At 44.2% G+C, this 19,172-nt stretch overlaps 1 protein-coding gene, 1 non-coding gene and 1 pseudogene across 6 annotated transcripts in view; 1 reads left to right on the top strand and 2 right to left on the bottom strand.

Annotated features, from left to right (window-relative positions):
* ABHD6 (abhydrolase domain containing 6, acylglycerol lipase) overlaps positions 1-19,172 on the top strand; it is a 102,230-nt gene that overhangs the window by 77,362 nt on the left and 5,696 nt on the right. For all 5 annotated transcript variants that reach the window (XM_040246485.1, XM_040246483.1, XM_040246486.1 and 2 more), the window contains 6 exons: positions 8,102-8,258; positions 9,614-9,727; positions 11,361-11,493; positions 15,176-15,333; positions 18,599-18,653; positions 18,895-18,995. In XM_040246485.1, coding sequence (XP_040102419.1) covers positions 8,102-8,258; positions 9,614-9,727; positions 11,361-11,493; positions 15,176-15,333; positions 18,599-18,653; positions 18,895-18,995 — 718 coding nt within the window. The remainder of the gene's footprint in view (positions 1-8,101; positions 8,259-9,613; positions 9,728-11,360; positions 11,494-15,175; positions 15,334-18,598; positions 18,654-18,894; positions 18,996-19,172) is intronic.
* Positions 7,301-7,854, bottom strand: LOC120868433 (annotated as a pseudogene).
* Positions 12,060-12,167, bottom strand: LOC120868502. Its single transcript, XR_005722244.1, has one exon. It is a non-coding gene; the product is annotated as a U6 spliceosomal RNA (small nuclear RNA).

Genomic DNA, 19,172 nt, shown 5'->3' on the forward strand with positions numbered 1-19,172 from the left:
ATACCACCGAAATTCAGAGGGGCCCCACAGAGAACACTCAGCCCTTTATTTCACCCCACAGACGCATGTGACTGTAAAGCCTGCCCCGGCCTGTCACTCCACTCAGAGCTGTAGCTGGAGGATGAACACAATGCTCTTTATTTCATGAACTCAGCCACACAGGCCAAGAAGAAACCCCAGTTGGCTGTTGGATGAAAATCCTGGAAATCCTTGCAGATTATGCCGGGTAGTGTTGTGGCATGGGGGCTGTGATTATAGTATTAGAACCTGTAATACCACTGCAGAGAGCTGCCCAAATTCTTGTGAGCCGCTCCCCCGACCCCACCGAGACGCACAGCCTGTTTCCTCCAGATCACCTCACCATGAGTGACGCTGACACGGTGGTTGTCTTAGGATGAGCAGCTTTATGTCAGTCCCCACGTCCCCTTAAACACAGCTACTCCTCCAAAGGCCTTCAGTCACTCAGCTGCCCGTGACGGCCGCCTGTAGGCTCCCCCTGCAGACCTGGCCTAGTTTAGTTAATTTCCAGGCTCACGGCATGAACAGGAACAGCAGGCAGCATGGGTAACTGCTGTTGCTGCTGCTTAGTCCCTCAGTCGTGCCCGAGTCTTTGTGACCCCCTAGACTGTAGCCTGCCAGGCTCCTCTGTGCATGTGATTCTCCAGGCAAGAATACTGGAGTGGGTTGCCATGCCCTCCTCCAGGGGATCTTCCCCACCCATGGACCGAACACGGTCTCCTGTGGCTCCTTCATTGCAGGTGGACTCTTTACTGCTGAGCCACCAGAGGAGCCCGCAGAGGTAGCTGGGCATCCCCAAGACCCTGAGCCTCCCTGCCGAGTGAGCATGCGGGTGTGAGGATGGCCTCTCAGCTTCCCTCTGTCCCTGGACTTCCCTATGGGTCTCCTGAGCTCCTCGGGGCTCAGCAGCAGTGTCCCCAGTGGGCCACAGCCAGTCTTGGCAACAGCTCTCTCTGAGTCTAAGTGTCCCTGGAGCGTGGCTGGCACAGTCCCACAGTGATGGGGCACCACGTGCTTGGCCGAGAGAGTCCACAGAGAGCCATGCTGAGGATGCCGTTGCCACTGTGGGTGACATCAGGGGCCACTCTGGTTTTCATTGTATAAGCTGTCAACACTGTTCACGGGATGAAAAAACTAACATTTTAAAAGATTTTTGTTTTCCCAAAGAAACTCAGTTGTGCAATCAAGAAGTCATATACTTAAGAAAGAAGCAGATAAGAATTAGAAAAAAAGAAATAAACTGATGTTTCAGATGGTTTGATTGTGTACATAGAAAGTCTGAAATAATAATGATATCTGTGGATTATTTATTAGAATTAAAAAGTGAATTTGGCAAGATTGCTAAATACAAGATAAGTTAACAGGGACTTCCCTGGCAGTCCAGTGGTTAAGACTCTGTGCTTCCACTGCAGAGGACATGGGTTCGATCCCTGGTCCAGGAACTAAAATTCCACATGCTATACAGTGGAATTAAAAACAAATAAATTTAAAAATGAATAAATAAATAAAGATATTTCAGGACTCTTGGCTTGAGATAAAGAAAGTCCAAAACCTTGCATTAGTCAACATGGCGATGTATTAAAAAAAATCAGTTTTATTCTTATTTCATAGCAACAAACAAATAGAATGTTTAAAGTCTTTTACTGATACCATTTACCATAAGGAAAGAAATAGTGCTATATTTTACAACATGAATGATCCTTACAAACATAATATCAAGTGGAAGTAGTCAAATACAAATAACTTACTGTATGATAAAGTCCTACAGCTTGTAAAACCCTCTTGTTTGAAGGGGAGCTAGTGGTCACCTTTAGGAGGTAAAGCATCTGTGATGCTGGTCGTAGTCTAGACCCTGATCTGGGCGGCAGATGGTGGGCTCATCCACTTTGTGCAGATTCATCAGGCTGTACACTTATAATATGTGTGCCTTTCTATATTCTTTATACTTCCATGGAAAGTTACTCTAAAAAACAACAGTGAAGAATGTGGAGAAATTGGGTCCCTCATATTTTGCTAGTGGGAATGGGAAATGATGCAGGCATTTTGGAATACAATCTGGGAATTCCTCGAAAGGTTAAAAAAGGTGTTTTTTTTTAAAAAAAAGCTGCTATATGACCCAGAAATTCTACTCTTAGGTGAATTGAAAACACTCAGGAGAACAGAAAACATATATCCACAGGAAAACTGATATATGTATGTTCATAGTGGCATTATCCCTAAGAGCTGAGAGGTGGAAACAACTGTCCGTCAACAGATAAATGGCTAAACAAATGTGACCTAGCCATACAATGGAATATTATTTAGCCTGAAAAAGGAATGAAATACTTTTGATTTCTCCATCAAATATGAATGAGAGTCTTGCTGGGTAGAGTATTTGTGGTTGTATATTCTTCCCTTTGATCACTTTAAATATATCACACGATTCCCTTCTGGCTTGTAGAGTTTCTATTGAGAAATCAAAAACTTTCCAGAAAAGCAACAGTTAAGAGAATTCAGCGCCACCAAACCAGCTTTATTAAAAATGCTAAAGGAACTTCTCTAGGTAGGAAACGTAAGAGAAGGAAGACCTACACAAAATAAACCCAGAACAATTAAGAAAATGGCAATAGAATCACACACATTGATAGTTACCTTATCAGTTCAGTCCAGTTCAGTCGTTCAGTCCAGTTCTGTCGTTCAGTCTAGTTCAGTCGTTCAGTCATGTCTGACTCTTTGCAACCCCATGAACCACAGCACGCCAGGCCTCCCTGTCCATCACCAACTCCTGGAGCCTACCCAAACTCATGTCCATTGAGTCGGTGATGCCATCCAACCATCTCATCCTCTGTCGTCTCCTTCTGCTGCCCTCAATCTCTCCCAGAATCAAGATCTTTTCAAATGAATCAGCTCTTCGCATGAGGTGGCCAAAGTATTGGAGTTTCAGCTTCAGCATCAGTCCTTCCAATGAATACCCAGGACTGATCTCCTTTAGGATGGACTGGTTGGATCTCCTTGCAGTCCAAGGGACTCTCAAGAGTCTTCTCCAACACCACAGTTCAAGAGCATCAATTCTTTGGTGCTCAGCTTTCTTTGTAGTCCAACTGTCACATCCATACATGACTACTGGGAAAACCATGGCCTTGACTAGATGGACCTTTGTTGGCAAATGTTGGCAAAGTAATGTCTCTGCTTGTTAATATGCTGTCTGCTGCTGCTGCTGCTAAGTCGCTTCAGTTGTGTCTGACTCTGTGCGACCCCGTAGACGGCAGCCCACCAGGCTCCTCCGTCCCTGGGATTCTCCAGGCAAGAACACTGGAGTGGGTTGCCATTTCCTTCTCCAATGCATGAAAGTGAAAGTGAAGTCACTCAGTCGTGTCCGACTCTTCGCAACCCCATGGACTGGAGCCTACCAGGCTCCTCCGTCCATGGGATTTTCCAGGCAAGAGTACTGGAGTGGAATGCCATCGCCTTCTCCAAATACGCTGTCTAGGTTGGTCATAACTTTCCTTCCAAGGAGTAAGCTTATATGTAAGCGCATTAAATGCACCAACTAAAAGATGTAGACTGGCTGGGCAGGTGAAAACCTGTATGCATATGCACTTCTACTTAACAGACCACTCTGCTTAACCCCCCAAACTGTATGTAAGTATTTTATATAGTTAGGTTAATCATGTTTCCATTATGGCTTGCAACTGTAATTATCTTTTATTTTTTGTCTGGCTATTGATTGTGGAAACTGAGCATCTTTTACTGTTGTGGATATATAACTGTTATTTGCTTAACCCTATTGTATCATGATGGGTCAACAGAAAATGATAGAATTCTGTATCAGTTACTACCATTTAATAGAAAATCCTGTAATCATTTTTTAAAATCCAAAAAAAAAAAAAAGGAATGAAGTACTGATATGTTCTATAATGGATGAACTTGAAAACATGTTAAGTAAAATATATCAGACACAAAAGGCCACATATTGAATAGACCCATTTATAGAAAATGTGTAGAATCCATAGAGACTTGAAGTGAGCCGGTGGATGCCAGGAGGTGCAAGGGGAGGGAAATGGGAAGTGAGTGACAATGGGTATGGATTTCTTTCTCTTTTTTTATTGTGGTAAAATATACACAATACAAAATTTACCATTTTAACTGCTTTTTAAGTGGGTAGTTGAGTTTCTTTTTGATGGAAATGTTCCAGGATTAATGGTGATGGTTGTATAACTTTATGAACACTAAAAACTATCAGTTGTACCATTTAAAAGGGTGAATTTTAGGGTATATAAACTGCATCTCTATAAAAAGAAATGAATATTCAACATCCTTGTTATTAGGGAACATGCAAATCAAAACCTCAGTGATACATTGCACACACATTAGGATAGGTGTTAGTTTTTAAAAAAATGAAAAATAGCAAGTTTTGGTGAGTATGTAGAGAAGTTGGAACGCTTGCTGGTAGAAATGTAGAGTGGTATAACTACCATGCAAAAGTTTAGGGGTTCCTCGGAAAGTTTAACACAGAATTACTCTGTGTGTGTGTGCACGTACGTGCGCGTGTGTGCGTGTGCACACTCAGTCATGTCCAGTTGTTTGCAACCTCATGGACTGCAGCCCGCCAGGCTCCTCTGTCCTTGGGGTTTCCCAGGCAAGAATACTGGAGGGGGTTGCTGTTTCCTCCTCTAGGAGATATTCCCAACCCAGGGATCGAACCTGGATCTCCTGGCTTGCAGGCAGATTCTCCTACACCGCTGAGCCACTGAGGGAGCACCGTCAGAATTACTGTATGATCCAACTATTCTACTTCTGGGTATATGCATCAAAGTATTGAAAGCAAGGCTCAAACAGATCCTTATTTACCAATGTACATAGCAGTGTTATTCATATTGCCAACAGAATGGAAATAATCCAAATGTCCATCAACCAATAAATGATAAACAAAATGTGTTATATACATACAGTGGGATATTATTCAGCCTTACAAAGGAAAAAAATTCTGATGTAGTGCAGAAAATGGATGAACTTTGAAAGCATTATGCTAAGTGAAATAATCCAGTCACCAAAGAACAGATATTGTATGATTCCACTTATATGGCTGTCATATGTGTTACAAAATTTTCCATGTTTTTCCCTTGAATTTTGGCAAATGGTATATTTGAAGGACAGAATCTTTTTTATATAATACTGAAACTGCCATTTATTGGCTACTTCCTGTGTGTTGGGCATTGAACAAAACTGTAATGGCTTATCTCATTAAAAAAATTTTTTTAAATTATTTCTTGTAGTCTTAACCATGTCCTCAGTAGAATGCAATAGTTTTCCATATTGTAGATGAGGAAATTGAGTTTCATGATCATATAGCCAAAAAATGAATGAGCTAGGATATAAACGAGTGAACAAATTCATGTTACCATGTCATGACTTAGAACTTTGAAATATGCATATTTGGTCATAAAGAGAGGTGTTAAGCTAGCCAATTTTATTGTATCTTTAATGTTTTGAGTAGGCAATATATTCATTGAAAAAGCACTAAAAAGAACATGGTAAGTCTCTCTCCCACCATTATTCCCTCTCCACCTGCCTGTCAAGAGTATTTCATACCTCCGCTCCAGATGCTCATCTTAATAGCATCTTGTATATGATCCCATGCTTTTTGTATGCGAGTACAAGTAACTATAAATATTTATCTTCCTCTCCCTCTCCCTTTATTTTATACAAAGGGTTTAAAGCTGATCCACTTAGGCTATTTGCTATTGCATATCTTGGCTACCTCTTTGGTACAAAGTATACCACAAAGTCAATCTCTGATTGAATTAATTACCTTGCATCTTGGAGGATTCTTCATACAGAGTGTTCAATTTCTTTAGATGGTAATTTCATGTTGAAATCATTTCCAGGCCAAACTCCAGCACTGCCAAGTCTTATGTAACCCAGAGAAGCTGAGCTTTCAACCAACTGCCATATGTTGTAAGGAGTAAAACCAGAGAACAGATGAGATAATTCTTAAGAAACAAGTTCTTACTCCCAAAGTCTGTAGGAAAAATATATTTGGAGTGGAAGGCAGAGGAGGGCATATGACTTCTATTGAGCTTATGTACCATAGTGGAAATAATGTCTCTGCAAAATCAAATGTGTGTTACCATAAATTCTGCATCACAATGAAAATCCACACTTTTTTGTGGTTTAATTTTTTGTCAATTAAAATTCACTTCTTGAGAACAATCAGCTTCTTTGAAACCACAGTATCACTAAATATGAGAAAGATTCTGTTTGGCCAGCCCTGGTCTGTAAGTGATTCCCTGGACCCAGGAAAGGGACCAAGTTTCCAGAGCCCTGAAGACAAGGGATAACACCCCAAAATATGGCCTCATCTTCCACTCCACATTCATTGGCCAGGCAGACATCAAAAGCAAAGGCCACATCTCCCAATACCTGGGAGACAAATACTGTTATCACCATATAAACTGATTGCTTCTCTGAGGTGCCCTCAGCTGTATTTCTGGAGAAACTTCAAGAGCAAGTCAAGGAGCAGCTGTCCTTCTATGAGACTGAAGAGGTGCCCTGCAGGAATCTGGATGTTGTGATAGAGACAATTGTTCAGGCAGAAGAAGCTGATGCTGAGATTACTAGGGAGCTGGAGAAACAGGAGAAGAAATGCTTGAAGAAGAAAAAGAAGGGCTGATTGCAGTTTCCCTCACATATTTGGAAAACTGCAGCAGTGCTCAGGAGGAGTGCTAGGAGACGAGCACAAGACCGAAGAAGAAGAAAGTGGAAGCCTCAGGAGGCCCGTCGGGAGACTAGAATGGAAGAGTCATTTGTGTCTTTCTCCAAACCTAAGAAAAAGAAATCCTCTTCCAAGGAGGAGCTGGTTAGTAGTGATCTTGAAGAGACAGCTGGTGGTGGAAGTCTTCCCAGAGGAAGAGATCTTTCCCAATAGAGGAACCAGTTAGTGACCCTGAAGAGTCAGGAAACAAGAGTGTCCCCAAGAAAAAGGGGGAGATTCTCCTCCAGGGAGGAACTGTAACCAGTGGACCTGAAGAGGCTGCTGCCAGCAAGAGCATCAGCTGCAAGGGATGAGAAAGTTCCTAAAAGCTGTCCCAGGAAGACTAGAATGGATGTTTCACCGAAAGGTCAGGCCCATGGAGCTGTTTCACAACCCATTCCCTGTGTCCCAATGAAAACAAATTTCCAAGAATAGATAAATAAATAAGGCTAAGACTCAAATGCAGAGATTTTGTTGGTTGAAATCGGCTTGCTCAGATAGAATCACAAACAGGCAAATGTGTTTCTCACAGAGAGGCAGTCACTGGAATCACTCAAGGCGACAGCTGTGAGGTGTGTGGAGTCCTGAGACAACAAGGAATTCAGACATCTCCCGGTCAGTCTCTGGTTGCCCTCTCTTCCCATGCAGGGATGTGTGGGTGTGGAGTAACCCCTCCACCAGCAATGGCAGCCTTGATGACAGAGTCTGATTCCTCATCTCCACAAATAAATAGCAAGTTGCAGGTGACAAGAGGGAACACACTTTATCTTTAAGTCTTTTGATGCATTTCCTACCAATTAAAGTACCTCTGTTGTAAGGTCTTCCAGGCCAGCTGCACTGCGCCCTGCGGCACTCAGGCCCGCAAGTCCACGGCTGCTCGGCCCAGATTTCAGGCATCAGTGAACATGGCCCACCAGGAGCTGCCAGCCGGCTCTCCGCAAGGGGAAACCACCTTTGTCTTGCCCTCTCCAGAGTCCTTCCCAGCCCTACCACCAGCTGTTTTGAATTCTCCTGAAACTCAACTGAGCCCTACCACCAGCCTTCTTTGCCCTGCAATTCAAACTACTAAAAATACTTATTAACAGAGGGTTATTGCGTGTCATGCTTCTTAAGAAAATGTCCCCTTTTCCCTTTGTGATAGTGTGCTTAGAAACATTTATACCAGAATATTCACGTAAGGTACTTTCTGGAATGGCCTGACTTAGTGGTCCTCAAGGGTGGCTGTGTAGAGGACGAGGGCTGGGAGAATCGCTGCTCTTACTTCGAAGTAAAGCTGTACAGAGTCCGCCTCCCGAAGCTGGTTCTCTGGCGCTTGCTGACTTTGATTTTGCCTGTGTTTTCCGTCCCCAGGTACTGGCGGAGGACGCTGGGCATGCAGGTCCGCTATGTGCACCACGAAGGCTATCAGTTCTGCTACTCCTTCCGCGGCAGGCCTGGCCACAAACCTTCCATCCTCATGCTCCACGGGTTCTCTGCCCACAAGGACATGTGGCTCAGCATGGTCAAGGTGGGGTGCTAGAGCCTTCCCTCCTCAGAGGGTGTCACTCAGTAAAAAAAAAGAAGAGAGGGCGTTCTACTTGAATATGATGTCATCAGCAGCGGTAGAAAGCAGAGGGAACCCGGTATAATGGCTCAAAGCACCCTAAACTAGTGTAGTATATTATTCAGATCCTTTTATCAGACAGAACTTACTGAGCTGATGTTATTTATAAAATCAGTGCCTCACCAATGATTTTACCTTATGACTATTTCTTTGGAAAGTTTCTGACACTCTGCTTCATATTCGGACTGTCATGACTATCAAAGGCCAGGTTTTGAAAAGTCATTTCTGTATACTCCAAGATTCCCCTCTTCCCTTCTCTGCTTCTCCTTCTCTCTCTCCATCTCCTCCTCCTCTCTTCCTTCCATTTCTGCTTTCTCTTTTCCTTAGCCCTTCAGAGAAGCAGTCTTGATCTGACAGCTTTCTGGGATGGTTTCTCAAATCACTCACTTTCTGTCCGGTTTATTTGGTTGTGTCAGCTTGCTTTAGTTGGTAAACATGAACAGCTGGTGAAGATGGGGGCTGGGAGAGGTCTGGCAGAGAAGGACCCCAGGCTCCCACCTCAAGCAGGACCTGACTAATCCCAAGCATGCTCTACATTAGGACGAAAAGGCTCACACATCCCCTAGTTTCTTATTTCCAGAGTTCAGTATGAGGACAGTCATTGTGCTTTAATGAACCTCTGACTTCCTCATCATCTTTCATATAACTGGTTAGTTGTTTATTGATAGCTGATATATCTCAAATTCCTGGTTAAATGTGGCATATATTTAAATGGAAGCAGGTGTTTAGGATAAAAATACCTAAGGAATTAGATCTTAATGTTAAAAAAAAAAAAAGGAGTTAAGACCATAGGGCGATCAGACATGATTCTTAGCAGAATTGTTACTCTTGTGGGCTCTGGAGCTGACCGGGGCTCTGGGAGAACAGAATCACCCAGTGTATTAATGGTTGCAAGTTGGTGGCTGCGAGACTGGGATAAACATAGAAGGGATGAGGGAAAGGAGAAGGAAGCAGGGCCTGCCAACTGGTGTCAGGAAAGAGCGAAGGATGCAAGCTGCTCTCCGACCTCTGCTCTCCCCTTTCCAGTCATCCCAAGGCCTCTCACATTAGACTGTGGGGGCTTCTGCTTTCTGTAAGGCTCCCGGCAGTGTTTATTCATGTCAGATGTTACTAGGGGAAGACACAGGACGGTTTAGGTTCCTTCCTCCCCAGCGGGGAGGCTGTCCAGGGCTCTTGGTAAGTTGGGGGAGCCTCCCCAGAAACATGGGCCGACGTGTTCTGACACCACATTCTGACTCTCTGGGCCTGTGTGTCCGCAGTTCCTCCCGAAGAACCTGCACCTGGTCTGCGTGGACATGCCAGGGCATGAGGGCACCACCCGCTCCTCACTGGATGACCTGTCCATAGATGGGCAAGTCAAGAGGATACACCAGGTAAGCAGGGAGGCTCCACCAAAAAACTGCCCATGTGAGTCTTGCCCACCGTTGCATCCTCAAGTCTGAAGAACAGTCAACACGGGTTCCGTTTTGACTCATAATTGCAAACAAAATGGCAGCAGCCCAGTGGTATCCTCGGTCAGCTGTAGAGGGCCAGCGCTTATTGCTGACTTCTTTAAACGTATTATAACTGTTTCTGGAGAAATACAATCTTATTTTCTCAACTCTTCACAACGGGAGTTTAGAATTCCTCAAGACCGTTTTTATTTTAGAGTGTATTTTTTTGGTTACCAGCTGCTTGATGATGGTGACAGCATGTCTGCCTAGTTGTGGAGGATGGGGAGGGTGATCTTTTCATTTTATTCTGATTTAGTATCTTTCTTCAGCCCTGTCTGACTGAGCTTTCAAAGTCATGGGGCTCATGAACCATTTCAAAATTTAATGGTTCATACTCTTCAAGTTGACCTTAAATATTTTCTCCATTCAAGGATGTTTATTTAATGTCTGCCCCTCTCCTCTCTTTGAACTGTGTATTATTTGGAAGCAAGGAACCTTGTTTCTTTGACCTTTCGCTGTATCCTGAGCAGCTGACCATGGTTGCTTGTACGTAATAGATATCCAATAAATATTTTTTAGATGAATGGGTAGATGTAGGAGATACTTGGTTGAATGGTTGGATAGAGGGAAAGTTGGATGGATGGTTGGATGAATGGTCGAATGGTTGAATAGATGAATGGATAGATAGTTATATGAATGGATGTTTGGATGGTTGAATAGATGGATGGGTGGATAGCTGTATGAATGGATGGGCGAATGGTCGGGTAGACAGATGGATAGATAGTTACATTAATGGATGTTTAGATGGATGGGAAGCGCTGTAAATTATAGCCAGTCAGCAAACTATGGCCTGTGGGCTTCATTTGATCTGCAGCAGAGTTTTGTAAGCTGTTTATTGGAAGACAGCTACAGTCACCCGTTTACATGTTGTCTTTAGCTGCTTTTGTGCTACAGCAGGAGAGTTGAATAGTTGCAGCAGAGATAGGCATACAGAGCAGAAAATATCTAGTCTTGGGATCTTTATTTTAAAAATTTGCTGGCTCATGAATTTGAGGGATCTTTGTTGATTTTATACTTACAGACGACTCCTCAATAACCTATGTCAGGTAAAGAAAAGTACATGCATATAACAGGGCTCATCTAGATAATCTAGTAGATTTCAGATCCCCTTTCGTCAATAGCCCTTTTCTGCTTGTGCCCATGCTGCTGCTAAGTCGCTTCATTCATGTCCGACTCTGTGCGACCCCATAGACAGCAGCCTACCAGGCTCCCCCCGTCCCTGGGATTCTCCAGGCAAGAACACTGGAGTGGATTGCCATTTCCTTCTCCAATGCATGAAAGTGAAAAGTGAAAGTGAAGTCGCTCAGCCATGTTCGACTCAGCGACCCCATGGACTGCAGCCTACCAGGCTCCTCCATCCATGTGATTTTTCCAGGCAAGCGTACTGGAGTGGGGTGCCATTGCCTTCTCCGGCTTGTCCCCATAGGAAGTAACAAAAATTTTCAACTCTGGAATCCCCACTGTCATTGTCCACAGTTGTATAACCAAGCCCCTTTCTCATTTCCCTTTCTAGTTTGTAGAATGCCTCAAGCTGAACAAAAAGCCCTTCCACCTGGTAGGCACCTCCATGGGCGGCCACGTGGCTGGGGTGTATGCTGCTTACTACCCATCAGATGTCTGCAGCCTGTCCCTTGTGTGCCCTGCTGGTGAGTTGTAAGACTCAGATCACCCTGTGAGTGACGTGGACGCAGTGGGACCTGAATCTCTGAAGAAGTCAATGGCGGTTTCTGCTGTGACTGTCTTTTTAGAATCATCTTTTTGACAATATTGTAGAGATACTAAAAAAGTTTGCCTTAGTGGTACAATCAAGCAATAGTTGCATAACCATAATTGTAACTATATTGAGCTTTAAAATACAAAGCCAGCTTTGTCCCACAAAGAATCGGAGGTGGTTATTTAAAAAGTGTATAAAACTTCACAGCATGTAAATACTTTGAAGTACAATGATAATATTAACATCTAACATTTATTGAATTTTTATGAGCTAAACCCTTTGTATGGATTTAATCCTTGCCATAACCTTGTGAGGTGAAAGTACTGTTACTATGTGTCTTTCTTTTTTGGCTGAAAACTCAGAGAGCTATTTTCATTGCAAGATTTTTTTTAAATCAACAAACTTTGGTGTCTGATCTTAAATGCGTTCATATCTACTTGAGCTGTAACATGTCCTCAGAAATTATGATCTGAAGTTGGATTCTTAAAAAAAAATTTTTTAAATATGGAGCACTTCCTGAATTTGCATGTCATCCTTGCACAAGAGCTATGCTGATCTGAATCTGTATTGTTCCAGTTTTAGCATATATGCTACTGAGACGAAGACTAAAATTGGATTTAAAACTTACATACATATATATGTATGTATGTAACTTACATACATACATATATATGTATGTAAATCTTCATACTTGAATTTATAGTATGCTAGTAAGAAAGATGTTTCTCTCCTTTTCCTTCTCTTGCTTCCCTCTTCATCCCTGGTAATTTACTGGAGTATGGTATACACATAGTAAATTGTCCAGATTTTCAGTACCTGTCTCAGTGGCTTTTTACGTATGTAATTATTATCCAGATAAGGATAGTATGCCCATTTTATAGGTGCACATTGATAGAAACTGGCCCTAAGCTATCTGACTCCAGAACCCAAGCTGTGGTTTTTGGAGAAGTCCTTTCATATTCACTACCCCTTTTATATGACTCATATCCATTACCTTCTTTACCCACTAGAACCCGACCATGAACTGAACTTGTGCACCTTCTTCTGAAACATAACTAAAATTATCTTTGAAACCTTTCAACTCATTCACAAAGTTAAGTTTTCAGGTCTGTTAAGCTCGTTGAAATTGAAGGCAAGTTCCCAAAGGGTTTTCCTTTTCCCAAGCACTGTGTCTGAAGTCATTTGATCTTATAATGATACAGTCTAAGAATTGGAGGGGACTTACCAGGTGGTCCAGTGGTTAAGACTCTGTGCTCCCAAAGCAGAGGGCGTGGGTTCAATCCCTGGTTGGGAAACTAAGATCCCGTATGTTGCACAACTCAGCCAAGAAAAAATGAAGAATTGGAGCCCCTCTGGAATATTATTAGATTTTAAATCACTTATGGAAGGTCAGCTCTAACTGACTAACTGACTTTTTTGAGTGTATATTCATTTGCCCAGAGAAGAGTTTTATACCTGAGTTTCCATTAGAAAGTTAGAATTGAATTTGTTTGAATGCAAAAATGAAAAGATACACTTTTTTTTACTTTCAAATAATTTTAAATTTATAGAAATGTTGTGAAGATAGTACCCTTCACCCAGTTCTCTCCTTTAACAGCTCACATAGCACAGCAAATTTGTCACAACCAGGAAACCAGCATGGGTGTATTCAGTTCAGTTCAGCTCAGTTCAGTCGCTCAGTCGTGTCTGACTCTTTGCGACCCCATGAATCACAGCACGCCAGACCTCCCTGTCCATCACCAACTTCCGGAGTTCATTCAGACTCACGTCCATCGAGTCAGTGATGCCATCCAGCCATCTCATCCTTGGTCATCCCCTTGTTCTCCTGCCCCCAATCCCTCCCAGCATCAGAGTCTTTTCCAATGAGTCAACTCTTCGCATGAGGTGGCCAAAGTACTGGAGTTTCAGCTTTAGCATCATTCCTTCCAAAGAAATCCCAGGGCTGATCTCCTTCAGAATGGACTGGTTGGATCTCCTTGTAGTCCAAGGGACTCTCAAGAGTCTTCTCCAACACCACAGTTCAAAGGCATCAATTCTTCGGCACTCAGCCTTCTTCACAGTCCAACTCTCACATCCATACATGACCACTGGGAAAACCATAGCCTGGACTAGACAGACCTTAGTCAGCAAAGTAATGTCTCTGCTTTTGAATATGCTATCTAGGTTGGTCATAACTTTTCTTCCAAGGAGTAAGCATCTTTTCATTTCATGGCTGCACTCACCATCTGCAGTGATTTTGGAGCCCAAAAAATAAAGTCTGACACTGTTTCCACTGTTTCTCCATCTATTTCCCATGAAGTGATGGGATTGGATGCCATGATCTTCGTTTTCTGAATGTTGAGCTTTAAGCCAACTTTTTCACTCTCCTCTTTCACTTTCATCAAGAGGCTTTTTAGTTCCTCTTCACTTTCTGCCACAAGGGTGGTGTCATCTGCATATCTGAGGTTATTGATATTTCTCCCGGCAATCTTGATTCCAGCTTGTGTTTCTTCCAGTCCAGTGTTTCTCATGATGTACTCTGCATATAAGTTAAATAAGCAAGGTGACAATATACAGCCTTGACGTACTCCTTTTCCTATTTGGAACCATACTATTAACTAAAATGAGGCTTTATTTAGATTTCATTAGTTTTTCTACAATTGTCCTTTTCTGTTGCAGGATCCAATTAAGGATATACCACATGACATTTAGTTTAGGATTATTTTTAAAGCAAAAAGAAATAGATCATGTAATCTGCCCATGGCATCATGAGAGCTGCACGATATGCATGTTAGATTTAGAGGAGTTGCTGAATATAGGAGATTTATGAATTTCTGTAGCACAGTGTGGCTTCCACTGCCTCTCTTTCTAAGCTCTAGCTCTTCAGCTAAGTTAAACACCTAGAAACTTGCTTGATGTTGGAAATGAAATTAGGTTTATGCCCCTTCATACACCAGGTTGTGTGAACTCTCGTGTCCTGTGTCAGGTGGTAGAAAATAATGGTCAGTCTCAAGGCTCTTCCGGCTCAGGATTGCCTCATGGTCCCCTGGAGGAAGAGGGACTGTGTAGAGGGCAGTCCTGCCCTCCTGCCCCAACATGTGGGACAGCTCCAAAGGGGACTCACTCTCACTGCATTCTATGTGCTGACCCCAAATAAGAGATTATTCAGTGGGTCCAGGCTGAAGGAAGGAGCACTCAGTCAGTCCACTCTAGCCATGCGTTTCACCAGGTCTCCTCTCAACCCGTACAGAAGTGTGAGAGGGCCTCAGTCAGGGTGTCGTCTAGACTCTCAGACTCTTCTTAATTTCAGTCCTATGGCTGAATCCCCTGGCAACTTAAGTGCAGATTCTGATGTAAGAGACTAAGGGGAGGGGCTGAGGTGCTGCGTTTCTTATGGCTCCCAGTTTGCGTAGCCAGCCCGTAAGATGTTCTGAAGAAAAAAAATTTTTCCTATGTTTCTCAAATCGTGGTTTTGACTTTGAGCAAGGATGCCAGTACCAATTAAAAAGAAATCAACCAGTGGAAAACACCTAAGATACATTAGGTCTGGGCTGATTTTGGCAGTTCTGTATGTCAAATGGGGTTTGGTAAGAAGGTAGATATATTGCCAAGCTTTTTTGATTTGAATTCCCCAGGTCTGCAGTACTCAACTGATAATAAATTTGTGCAACGGCTCAAAGAACTGCAGGAGTCGGCCGCCGTAGAGAAGATTCCCTTGATCCCGACCACCCCGGAGGAGATGAGTGAGATGCTGCAGCTCTGCTCCTACGTGCGCTTCAAGGTGCCCCAGCAGGTACCGTAGCCTCCACAGCAGCGTGCCTGCCTCTGCCCTGCTCAGGTGGCCAGGGCCCGCTTTCCCACCACGTTCCCTTCTTGTCCTCAGCTTTCATTCATTCAGCAAGTGCCATGCTTGTGATGTATCCAGCTTGGGCACTGTGCTTGGGCACCCCGGGGAAGAAATGAGACAGAAGGCCAGGGGGAGAAGCAGTCAGTTAATAAGACAGATAATTTCACATTGTAGTAAGTTTTCTAGAGGAAATGAAGATAGTGCTGTGCTTGAAAACAGAGAGGCAGGAGAAACTTTGATAAGGCTCTGTAAGAAAACAGCCTGAGCAGGGATGCATAAAACAGTCAAGTTAAAGATGCTGGAAGGAGAGGCCAGGGTGACTGGAGCCCAGAGTGTGAGGGAAAGAATGGGTTGAGGTGAGGCTGGAATAGGATGCAAGGGCTGAATCAAAGATTCTCATTTAAAAAGAAAAAAGTTTCAGGGCCCTTTTAACACCCTTAAGAATTATTGAGAACCTCAAAGAGCTTCTTTTTATAAAAGCTGTAACTATTGATGTGTACCATATTAGAAATTAAACCCCAGGAGAACTTAAAATACAAGAATACACAAGTACTCATTTCATTAGCTATCAGAATGGGGACATTATCCATCATTCTATAGACTCTGAAAATCAGCATGCTTTTGAGAGAATCAAAGTGAAAAAGGCAAGTGACATTTTTATTATGAAAATAGTTTGATGTCTTATAATCCCAAGAACCACTTTGAGAACCACTAGGCTGGATCATGTAGAACTTTTAAGAGATTATGGGAAGGAGACTGGAGTTCTTCTACATTCAGTAGGAGAAGCGCTCAAGAGTTGTAGGGGAACACAGACAGAAACGGAGACGCCCGTTAGTGTGCGGTATTACTCCAGGATGAAGGTGTAGACGGGATAGTAGTAGTGGAGAATGAGATCCGAGAAGCTTTGGAAGGAAGGAGGTAGGACTTCCTGGCCAGTGGGAAGTGGAGGATGAGAGAATGTGAGTCACAGGTGACTTCTGATACTTTAGTTGGATAAAGGTAGTGTTTTCTTCCTCTTTTTAAAATTTTTTTTTATTTTCCGGCCACGCCACATGGCACGCGGGATGCTCATTCTCCAACTAGGGATCGAACTTGTGCTCCGTGCAGTGGAGACATGGAGTCTTAACCACTGGACTGCTAGGGAAGTCCCAAGGTAGTGTTTTCTGAGTAGGGGAAGGGGAGGGAGGGTGGGTTTGAGGCATCAGCTAAGAGCTCCATTTTGGATGTGTTAAGTTCAAGTTCCCTGAGACACCATCACGTGCAGGTGTCATGTAGACAGTTAGAAATACAAGCGGAGCTGAGGGAAGTCTGGCCTGGGCTGTGTAATTAGAGCCATCAGCCAAGGATGGTATTAAAAGTCATGGGTCTAAATGAGGTTGTGCGGGAGATAGTGTGGGGAACCGAGAGTCCATGAGTGAGACCTCACAGCAGCACATTCTCTCACTCTGTCTCAGGAGCTGGATGCTGCCTGGGGGTGGGGTAGGTCCTCCTGGGAGCTGAGAGAATGGGTTCTGTGCAGAGGTCCTGAACATGACTCATTAATGGATGTGGCCCATCTCTGAGGAAGCATCACAGAATCAGATTCTGTGGCATGTTCTGTCCATGAAGTTCTCTTTTCAGTCATGACTTTACATTGCTCCTCTCTCAGCACTGATCTCTTTCCAGAATAGAGTAACCAGGTAGGGTTTTAGAAAATTCCATATTTTGAGTTGTCAGAGAAGTGCAGACACTGGGAGAAAAGAAATGCAGATGCCAAAGTCTCTCCCTGGTAGGCAGGGAGGAGCCCCTAGGCACTCAGCCCACTGTGCCACGTTGTGCAATGACTGTGTTGGCTGGCTTGCGTCTTCCATTCCTGCCTCTGTAAGAGCAAGGACTGTGTCTTTGGTTGTTCTCTTCCCAGCCTATGGCAAAGTGCTTGCATGAGATAGGTCCTAGGTATAGAGTGGATGGCTCAGTGGACGGGAGGAAGCCTGAAAACGCAGGGATGGAGAATGGATGTGTGGGTAGATGCAGGGTAGAAGGGTGCATGAATGGATGCATGTGCATACATCACTGATTTAGGGGTGCAGAGATGGATGGCCGAACGCATGGATGGATGGGAGGGTGTCTGGAAATGGCAGAGACGGAGGGTGATGGATTGGTGGATGCGGGACAGATGGATACATGGGTAGATGTATGCATATGTGATTCAGAGGTGCTGTGTGGGTGGGTGATGGATAGGTAGATGTCTGCATGAAGCAGGGATGGAGGATGGATGGGTAGCTGCAGGCTCAGTGGACACATGGATGGCCACGTGCATGTCTGCGTCAGAGATGCAGGATGGATGGATAGGCAGGGGTGCAGAGCAGAAGTGGAGGGTGGATGGATGAATGCAAGATGGAGAGATGCATGGGCACAGGGTAGATAGTAGAACAAAGGAAATACCTGATGCTGAGCACAGTGTGTTGGACAGTTTGCCATTGGTCTCACCTCTGGGCTTCCACTTCCAGAAGAGTCAGATGCTCCAGCGGGTGGGTTTCGTCCAGAGCAGTTATGACTGGGTCTTCCCACCTCAGTCCGTGCGCAGGACTCCTGAGAGGGTATTGAAGGGGAGATGAGAGGAGTGACGGCTGCTAATGTGACCCCGGGCCCCTGCATCAAGAACCCTGAGGTGGGGGAGAGGCGGGCCCCAGCACTCCTCCAGGGCGGTCTCCCAGGTCCAGGAGTCCTGGCCTGTCGGCGTGTGCTGCAGCCCACAGCCCGTGTGTCACACAGTGAGCTCCGGACACCAAAAGCCTTCCCAGAACTTCCCCAGTGGTTGATTTCTCCACTGCTTAGGAGGCCCATCATCCCCAGCAGTTAATTTTTTTAAATAGACCTTGTTTTATATTGGGTATTACTGAGTAATTACTTGATATTATTTTCATTCTGATCATGTCTCAGGATAAGCAGAGAATTCCCCATAGGTGAAGCAGCTTCCATGCCACCGGGGTCCTTTGGCTTCACAGTTATTCCCAGAGTTCCTTCCTTATGAGAAAGAAAAAGCCTCTTATGAACCTAAGGCCCCATTACATTTGCATGGCCATCAAGGGAATTTGGAGACCAGGCCTTACAAACCTTGACAACGCCCGAAACTGCTGGTCTTTGATTTCCCCTCTTTGTCCCAGACCCTTCTGAGGCCTGAGGATACGAATCCTCCGTTGCCTTCTGACTTTGGGTTATTTATCCCTAGATCCTGCAGGGCCTTGTCGACGTCCGCATCCCTCACAACACCTTCTACCGAAAGCGTAAGTAGCCCTGTGTTGACCTCTGAGCCTGTGACACATCTTATGGGGGGCCGGCTCATCTTCCTTACATTTCTGAGACTTTGAGAGTTTTCTAGGACCTCTCAAGAAAGGCGCAGTGCCTTAGACTCAAAGACTATATACCCTATATATATCCTATATATCCATATACACTATATATTTCCTAAACTTGGTGGTGTCCACAGCACAGCCAACACTCACTTTATTTTCCTTCCCTCCAAAGTGTTTTTGGAAATCGTCAGTGAGAAGTCGAGATACTCCCTCCATCAGAACATGGACAAGATTAAGGTCCCTACGCAGATAATCTGGGGGAAACAAGACCAGGTATGTGGCGTGTCCTGGGGCTGCCTGTGCCAGTTACACCAGCCTGCAAGGACAAACTTGTGGTCCTTTATGAAGGGAGCCTGGCTGCTCTCTGATACCAGGGAGAGGTGGCGCACACCTGGTGCCAAGTGCTGGCATTCACAGGGAGTTGAGGGCAGTGACGCTGACCTCTTAAAA

Source organism: Oryx dammah, unplaced genomic scaffold, assembly GCF_014754425.2.
Source record: "Oryx dammah isolate SB20612 unplaced genomic scaffold, SCBI_Odam_1.1 HiC_scaffold_9, whole genome shotgun sequence".
NCBI lineage: Eukaryota > Metazoa > Chordata > Mammalia > Artiodactyla > Bovidae > Oryx > Oryx dammah.